Source organism: Chlorella variabilis, assembly GCF_000147415.1.
Source record: "Chlorella variabilis unplaced genomic scaffold CHLNCscaffold_6, whole genome shotgun sequence".
Lineage (NCBI taxonomy): Eukaryota > Viridiplantae > Chlorophyta > Trebouxiophyceae > Chlorellales > Chlorellaceae > Chlorella > Chlorella variabilis.
In genome coordinates, this window is record NW_005435082.1 from 683182 (window position 1) to 691841 (window position 8660).

Sequence of the window (8660 nt, forward strand, 5' to 3'; positions counted from 1 at the left end):
TGGGTGAAGGGTGTGACGGTGGTATGCAGGCACTACAACACCAGACACAGGCCGCCGCCCCAGTGACCCAAGACCACCAGCCGCCCCCTCCCTCACCCATCCCCGCCAGAGGCCATGAAGTTGTTGGTGATGACGATGATGTCGGTGGGGAGATCGGCCACTGCAGGGGCGCCTGCAGTGGTCAGCCGCAAGTCTAGCAGCCGCGCAAACTTGTCGACGGCAGAGGGGTTGAAGGCCAGCCGCATGCCAGCAATCTGGGGGAAGCGGCCGCCGGCGGTAGAGTCGCCGGTGTAGCCGCTCAGGCCGTTGTTCAGGGCCGCCAGCAGTGCGGAAGGGCTGACGCGCACCAGCACCAGGCTGCGGTAAGGCAGGCCAAAGGCAAGGCAGCGGGAGTGAGCCTGGCGTGGCGAAGCAGCAGCTGTCCCGGAGGTGGGGAAGACGAGCAGACACCATGCCTCCCACTGCAATTGCTCCCCGTGCCCAGCGGCCAGCTCACGTGTTCCCAAAGGGCAACACCGTGGTGACTTGGGACATGGTGACGTTGCCGGCGGGCAGGTCGGCGCGGATGCCGCCCGCATTCTCCAGGCACACCACTGGCAGGCCGGGGTTGGCGGCAAGCACCGCGGCAGACGCGCCCTGCAGGCCACCCGGGCGATGGATCCAATTGCAGCGGCAGCGGAGGCTGGAGAGCGTCGGCAGCCATGCAGGTGCTAGCCACCCCTCCCCCACCCTCCACCCCCCCCAAACCACTCACAATGTTCTGCGCGCCCCAGATGAGCGCCTCGCACACCAGGTTGCCCACATTGGTCTCCTGGTTGCGCCCGATGGCCCTGTTGGCGGCGCCCACCAGCGGGGTGGCCAGCTCTCCCACCACCAGGCTGGCCAGCACGGCCAGCGGCTCGCGGTACGCGGCCACCTTGGCGGCGGTGGCGGCGTCGTCTGCAGCGCACGAGGACGGAAAGCGTGGTGGGTGATGTCAGCAAGGGTGGATGAGGCAGCATCTCACAGCACGCGATGGCAAGCGCAGCGCAGCCACCACTTCCCACTCACCGGCCACAGGGTGCGCCGAGGCAGCCCCTCCCAGCAGCACGGGGCTGCCCGCGACGCTGAGCAGGTTGCCGGCGGCATCCCAGCTGGTGGCCAGGTCTCCCGCATAGCGTGAGCCCCAGAAGGCGGTGGTGACGGGGATGGTCTTGTTGGTGGCGACATTCAGCACGTTGGTGGGGTAGGGGCCCTCGGCACCAGACTCCAGCGTGGTGGCGGTGAGGTTGGGTGCGGGAGAGCCGGGCAGCTGGGGCTGGCCAGCGGGGGCGGGGGTGCCATACAGGAAGGTGTGGGAGTGGCCGCCCACGATGAGGTCCACGTCAGCGGCGGCAGCGCTGCTGGCGATGCCCTTGTCCACATTGTACCCAACCTGCGGCAGCGGCGGGCAGAGGGGCGGTGGCGGGGTGGGTGGGGGTGGCCTGGGGTGGGCAAATCGTTTGTGGTGCGCGCCCTGGCGTCAACCATCACGCCTCAGGCTGTGCTTGTTTGCTTGTGGCAGCCCAGGCGCCCGCGCAGCTCACGTGGGACAGCAGCACGATCATGGAAGCGCCCTGCGCCTTGGCCGCGGCGATGCAGCCGGGCAGCGTGCTCTCAATGGGCAGGATGTCGACCAGCTGGCCGGGCGAGCTCGTGATGGGCGTGTCTGGCGGGGTCAAGCCGATGATGGCCACCTTCTTGCCGCTGACGGGCAGGGTGCGGATGACAAAGGGAGACAGGAGGGCGGACAGCGCAGGGTGGCGGCTGGCGTTCACGTTGCAGCTGACCAGCGGCGTGGCAAAGCTGGCGGCAAAGGCGGCCAGGTTATCGGGGCCCTCATCGAACTCGTGGTTGCCCACCGCCTGCAGCACACCGGGATGGGCAGCAGGACTGGGTGAGGGGCAATGGAAGGCAATCAGGTGAGCTGTCAGCAGCAACTACTAGTAAGTAGTACTGAGGGGTGCAACATCCCCTTGCACGGTCGCCACCGCGGCGCGCCCACCATGGCATCAAAGGCGATGGGGTTGAGCATCTCCCAGATGGGGGTGTGGTTGCCCACGCGGGTGTACACAGCGTGCCAGGGCGTGCCTTGGTACTGGTCGCCGGCATGCAGCACCAGCACGTCTTGGCCCGCGGACGCCGCCTGGGAGCGCGCCGCCGCCACGTGGGTTGCTAGGCGCGCCAGCCCACCGTATGCGATGCCGTAGGTGGCGGGCGTGGCCAGGTTGAAGTTGGAGTCGGCTGGCTCGATGCGGGCGTGCATGTCGTTGACGTGCAGGATGCGCAGGGGCAGGGGCGCAGGTGGAGTGGCGGCGGGGATGGTGAAGCTGTCGATGGTTGCAATCACGTCACCGGCAGAGTTGGTCTGCAGTGGAGGACGGGCATTTCCGGATGAGGCACAGAGGAGCTACTGTTGTGGCGTGCTGGCAGCTGGCCTTGGGCACGGGCACTAAGCCAACTCCACAGCCAGGTTGGCACGCCTCGCACATGCAGCGACGGCGCCGGCTGCAGCCCACCGCCAGCGCCTCCACCGCCAGCTGGGTGCGCGACACGGCGACCCGCAGGAAGCCGTTGGGCGAGGAGGCGTTGTTGGTGGCGGCAATGTAGGGCCAGGGCGGGGCCGCGAGGTTGCCGAACGACTGCGGGCCGCCCCAGCCGGTGGTGACGTGGATGGGGCCGCCCAGGCGGCCGTCGGGGCGGGTGCCCGGGATGCACGTGCGCTGGTGCACGGGGCAGGTGCGGGAGTAGACGTGGAAGTGGCCGGTGATGGTGAGATCCACAGAGGCGTTGTAGATGAGGTCGTCCCACCCGTTTTGGTACATGTACTGCAAGGGCGGGGCGGTACAGCAGATGGTGGGGCACGTTGCAGGGGGTGGGGCGAGATGGGGCCGGCCTGGCTGCTGCACACGGGCCTTGCCCATCGGTTTGTGTGCATCACCGGGCCTCTACCCCTCACCTGGTCACCCCACTGATAGTCGCTGCTGCCGGCTGGTCCTGCAGAGTACATGAGGCGGTGCCACTGCATGACCACAAACGGCGTGCGGGCGCGGTCCACGCCCGCCAGGTCGGCCGCCGCAAAGTCCCACTGCGCGCTGCCGGGCGCCATGTCCAGCTCGGAGCTGAGGGCCAGGATGTGCACGGGACCTGCGGATGGAGAGCAGGGCGGTGGCAAGGAGAGGGTGCGAAAGGTTGCATGTGGCGCTGGTGAGGCAGGTGCTTGTGTGTGTGAGGGTGGAGGTCAGGCAGGTGGCCGGCAGTCGCTGGGGTTGGTAGCTGCCTTGCGGCTGCCCACCATAGTCCAGCGAGTACCAGGGCTTGGTGTGGGTGGCAGTTGGCATCAGGAACAGCTCCTCCACCGGCACGCTGCAGCCACCAGCGTGTGATGCGGGGGGTGGGCAAGGGGCCGGGGCATCCGAGGTGCCGTTTGGGGCCCCAGGAACCGCAGTTGAGGCTGCCCCCCGCTGCCTCTCGCCGTTGGCATCAGGCCGAGGGAAGCCCAGCGGGCACCCACGCACCCGCACTCGAAGCCGTAGTTGGCGCCGCGGATCCAGTCGCCTGAGTTGAGGGTGGAGTTGATGTAGCTGCATGCACAGGGGTGGGGAGGTGGCGGGCGGGGTGGGGAAGTGTGGAGCGGCGTGCCAGGCCAGGCGCCAGGGTGCCAGAGGCACATGCATTGCGCTGTGATGAGCAGCTGCGGTGCCAGGTCGGGGACACGAGCGGGCGCGGGCTGCTGGCAAGGCCACTGCATGCAGGCCGCCACAACGATGCACGCCGGCGCGCTCACGCGTCGCGCTCGTGGTTGCCCTGCTGCACCAGCACCGGCGCGACGCCCAGCACCGGGGCCGCATTCTCCAGGAACAGCTCCCAGTCGCCGATGGCGCCGTCAGAGTAAGAGATGTCTCCGGAGTAGGAGACAAGGCCAGGGCGGGCCGCGGCGGCGGCCCGCGCCATGCCGCGGAAGTTCTGCGGGCATGGGGAGGGGTGGCCAGGGGTGGTGAGGTGCGCGCCACGCGTGCGGCGAGGTGTGGGGATGACCCTAGCCGTGGCAGTGCCGGTGCGCCGCCAGGGAGCAGGTGCAGGTGGACACGGAGCCGCGGGCCGGGCTGGCTGGCTCACCCCCATGGCGCCGGGCTTGATGCCCATGGTCACTGAGGAGCCGTCCACTTGGGCCTGACCCACATCAGCCGCCATCAGCCAGGTGAAGGTGGCGTTGGAGCCGGGCGGCGGTGGCGTGGTGAAGGAGAGCACTGGGGAGGAGGTGGCAGCAGGGCTCTGGCTGGCGCCATCCACCACCTGCGGGGACGCACGGCGGGGCGGGGAGCAGCATAGGTGGAGAGCCGGCTGGCAGGTGGTGCAGCTGCTCCCGGGCGCCGACACCAAGGCTGCCTGGGCTTAGCCCCGAGGGCGGAATTACCAGCAGTACCAGCAGTACCAGCGGTACCCGACCTGGTAGTAGTAGGTGGTGTTGGGCTGCAGCCCGGTCAGCAGGGCCCGGTGGATGGCGCCCGGGTCTGTCCAGCCCTGGAGCGTGGCGATCATGCCGCTGAGCGGAGAGGTCAGCTGGCCCTGGGTGCACGCCGACACGACGTCGGCCTTGGTGTAGGTGGTGGTGGCGGCGGCGGCGACGTTGAGCAGCGCCTCCGCGCTGGCGCCCCACACCACCTGCGGCTGCCCCGCGTCCCGAGTCTGCCACTGCACGCTCATCGTTGCCGCGTCCTGCTGCGGCACGGCCTTGACGCCGCCCGGCAGGTTGGGCGCTGAGTTTGTGAGGATGGGGGAGGAGGTCACCAGGGTGGTGCCTCGCACGTACACAAACTGCAGGTCCTGCCGGCGGTTGGGCAGGATGAAGCTGCAGGGGTGAGGGCGGCGGCAGGGAGCGGCAGCTGCTGGGCGCCCCGGGCCAGCGGCAATGCAACAGCAGCATGCCCGCCAGGCAATCGGCTGGGAAGCTGCAGGTGGCTGCTGGCGGCTGTCTCGATTGTGCAGCGGTGGACCGCTGCTGCTGCTGCGCTGCTGTTGCGCTGCTGCCACCATTGCCAAGCCAGTGCAACCGCAGCCAAGCACGGGGTTTCTTGGCGCCCCAGCTCACGTGGCGGTTCCAGCCGAGCCGCTGGTTGCGGCCTTGAACTTGACTGGGTACAGGGTGGAGAAGGTGGCGGACAAAGGGGCGTAGAAGAGCTGCAGCACGGCAGGTGCACATGTGAAGGCAGGCTGGGGCAGGGAGGCAGCTGGTGACCCAGCCGCCTCCCTCGCTGCTGTGCTACATGCCACTTGTGTGCACAAGCACAGGCGGCCAGGCTGCAGGGTGACGCAACTCTGGGTTGACTGGCTTGCCTGGATCTGGTCGGAGGTGGCGGCGGCAAAGGTGGAGAAGGCCCAGCTGACAGCCACCATGTCGCCGCCCACGAAGCTGGTGGCGTTGACGGTGAGCGGCTCCGTAGGGCTGCAGGCAAGGAAGGGGGCGGTGTCTGGGGAGGGAGACGGCAGCGGGACGCGCTGGCCGCTGCCCTGAGGTGCTCCGAGTCGAGAGTGGAGCTGGAGGGCACCTGGAGGATGCATTCCAGCAGCCCGGCGCTCACTTCTGGGGCGCAGGCGGCGGCGGGGACGGGGCGGGCGGCGAGGGCGGCGGCGCGGGGGGCGCGGGCGGCGGGGGGCAGGTGGAGTACGCGATGTCTCCGGAAAAGGTGTACATGTTGCCCCAGTTGGCGGTGGCGGCATCGGTGGCCTGCACATGCGGGCGCAGGCGGCGGCCGGGGACCGGCACAGGCCGCTCGCGTGGCTGCTGCGGCGCGTACGGCCATGAGCGGGCAGGCAGGCTGGCAGCGGCACGGCCATGCTGGGTGGCTGGCGCAAATGCGCCAGCAGGGGCATGCGCCAGCAGGGCAGCTGCCACCCGACCGAGGCCAACGGCGCGCCAGGTGGCAGGCAGCGGCGGCCAACAGGTGGCTCCAGCGCCGGCGGCCAGCCAGCCCACCTGCATTGCCCAGGTGATGCTCAGGGCGCCGTCCTGCGTGGTCTGGTAGACCTGGTAGGGCGGCGCGGTGCCCAGCTTGGGTGGGTTGGCGCGCATGGGCCGCGTGCCGTCGGCAAAGCGGAACCAGAAGCCCGCGGTGGTGCCGGGGGCGATGGTGAGCGGGGCAAAGGCGGGAAGCCAGGCGTAGGTGGCGACCTCGGTGACGTTGGCGGCGATGAGGGGCACCCAGTCGGGGGCCGCCATGATGGTGCCGCTCACCTTGCCCGCCACCATCCACTGGCCTGTGGGGTCGTTGTCCAGGATGGAGCCGGGGCTGCGCACCGACACGCGCACGGGGAAGGCGGCGGCGTCGGGGGCGGCCGCCTGCGCCAGCGAGTCGGGCATGCGCCAGGAGAAGCCGGTGATGGTGAGGGGTTGGGGCCTGCGGCAGGGAGCGCGCGCGTGGGGCATGCTTTGCTCGTGGTGGCGGCTGCGCGGCGCGCAGTGTGTCGGCAGGCAGGGAGCTGCGGGACATGCCGCGCGAGCCGCCGCGCACCCGGCGATGATGTCGAAGAAGAGGCCGCCGTCGGCGTTGCCCGGCTGTGCCTCTGCGCCGGGGTGCCACGAATACTGGCCGGCGCCGCAGGTCCCGGAAGGGGCTGGGGGCGCTGGGGGCGGAGGGAGCGGGTCAGAGGCAGCGGGGGTGGGAGGCGCGGGCGGCGGGGCCGAGGAGGAGGGCCCATCCGAATGGCAGGTGGAGTACTCCAGTGCGCCGCTCCACGCATACTGGTTGCCCCAGTTGGCGGTGGTGACGCTGGTGGCCTGTGCAGGGGTGGTGGGATGGCGTGGGCACACTCGGGCGGGGCACAGCACCCCCACAGCGACATCTCACATCCCCAGCTGGATGGCAGATCAGCAGGCCAGGCAGGCAGGCAGGCAACCATGCAGGACAAGGCATGCCTGGTAGCTTCCAGCAACAAGGACAGAAAGAAAGGGTGGGACTGCCGCACCTGCATGGCGTACGACACGTTAAGCGCCCCATCCGCGCTGGCGGCGTAGAAGTTGTAGCCGGAGGTCTGCTTGGGCAGCGCGGGGCGCATGGGGCGCGTGCCGTCCGTGAACAGGAACCAGAAGGCCAGCTTGGTGCCGGCGGGCACGACGATAGGCGCCGCCAGGCCCGGCAGCGCTGCCAGGGCGTTGGTGGTGGTGACGGCGGCGGTGAGCAGGGGGGCCCAGTCGCCGGCGGCGAGGATGTCGCTGGTGGAGGTCCCAAAATCGGCGATGGAGCCGGCGCGCGCCCTCACAGTGACAGCAAAGAAGGAGGCTCCGGAGGGGTAGCCGGCGGGCATGAACCAGGACAGGCCGGTGATGTTGACATCCGCAGACCTGTGGGCAGGGCGGCAATGGAGGATTGACGGTGGAGGGGGCGCCATGTGTTCGGTGTGGCCGCTTGCTGCCGACGGCAGGCTCACGTGGCCGTCACATCAAACAGCATGCCGCCGTTGGCGTTGCCGGGCTGCGCCAGGGATGCGAGGTTGCCGGTATAGGTGGCAGGGGAGCAGCTGCAGGCAAGGCGTATGATCACACTCAGTGTTCAGCACAGCGAGGCATGCGGCGGAGGGGGCTGGTGCGGCGAGGGCAAGGCACGCACCTCGCTGTCGGCAGAGCTGGAGAGGGCGGCGGGGCATCGAATTGCAGCAGGCGCCGCGGCAGTGCGCCGTTTGGAATGTCAAAGTGGACCACGGGGTGCTGCAGCCTGCGGCAGACGGGACTGTGCTCGCGTTGGGGCAGGAAACGCACATTGCGGCTGCCGCTGCACACGGCGTGTGTGTGCAGGATCGGGCATGAAAGCAATCCACCTCACTCTGCTGCGGAATCCATGCACTTGCCTGACTTCCGTGTCCCCTGAAGCACTCAGCATGCCTTCATGCAGCGCACTGCCGTCCAGCAGCGTGCGCCCTGCCGCCGCTGCCCAGCCGACGCTGGCGGCGGCGGCCAGAAGCCAGAGCAGCCATCCAGCTGGCTGCTTCATGGCGCCGGCCTTGTGTCAGAAAGCCTGCATCGCGTGGCAACGGGGTTCAGGAGCCCGCGAGGAAGGGGGGGGGGGGAATGGCGCAGTCTGAGCGGGGAAATCAATTGATCGCTCTGATAGCGTGTGGCCCACCTTCAGGGCTCCGCTGATGTCCGCCTGGTTCTGGGACTCCGATTGAATTCATCTGGCGCAGGCCTGCATTGAGAATATACGCATGACGACCGATTGGGAACCCCCCACCAAAGCACGCATTTCACGGATCTGACACAAAAAATGCTGCCCCGCTTGTTGAGCCAAGATTCTGCCGCGACCGACCAGGTGCATTCATAACGAACACTCGTTCGTTAAAAGTTTGCGGCATGATCGGCGCAACATCAGCAGGTGGCGGCGGCAGGTGGCTGCGCGGCGGCGGCGGCTGGCGGGACCTGCAACGGAAACCAAACAGCCTGGTTGGGCTCCTTGCACTGCTCCTTGTTGGTGTGGCTGCATGCTACATCAACTGTTGTACAGAGGTGCTGGAATCGCTGGCATCCACAGACAAGTGGATGGTGCCGCTCCCGAGCGAAAATGCGTCATGCCACCCCGCGCTGCACAGGCGTGGAGTGACCTGAGTGCACATTGTTGTACCGCCGCTGCTGAGGGGGCGCCACCACC

General features: G+C 68.8%; 2 protein-coding genes across 2 annotated transcripts; both read right to left on the bottom strand.

Moving 5' to 3' along the window:
* Window positions 1-92: 92 nt before the first annotated feature.
* Window positions 93-2365, bottom strand: CHLNCDRAFT_21818 (hypothetical protein; the record flags this gene model as incomplete). The annotated part of the gene is made up of 6 exons (XM_005849240.1): window positions 93-357; window positions 497-593; window positions 748-939; window positions 1051-1414; window positions 1566-1883; window positions 2024-2365. Coding segments are annotated over 6 exons (1578 nt in total), but the record flags the coding sequence as incomplete, so codon positions are not given.
* A 4-nt stretch (window positions 2366-2369) lies between these two features.
* Window positions 2370-4263, bottom strand: CHLNCDRAFT_21438 (hypothetical protein; the record flags this gene model as incomplete). Its single annotated transcript, XM_005849241.1, has 6 exons — window positions 2370-2846; window positions 2960-3165; window positions 3314-3384; window positions 3537-3602; window positions 3806-3984; window positions 4138-4263. Coding segments are annotated over 6 exons (1125 nt in total), but the record flags the coding sequence as incomplete, so codon positions are not given.
* Window positions 4264-8660: the final 4397 nt, after the last annotated feature.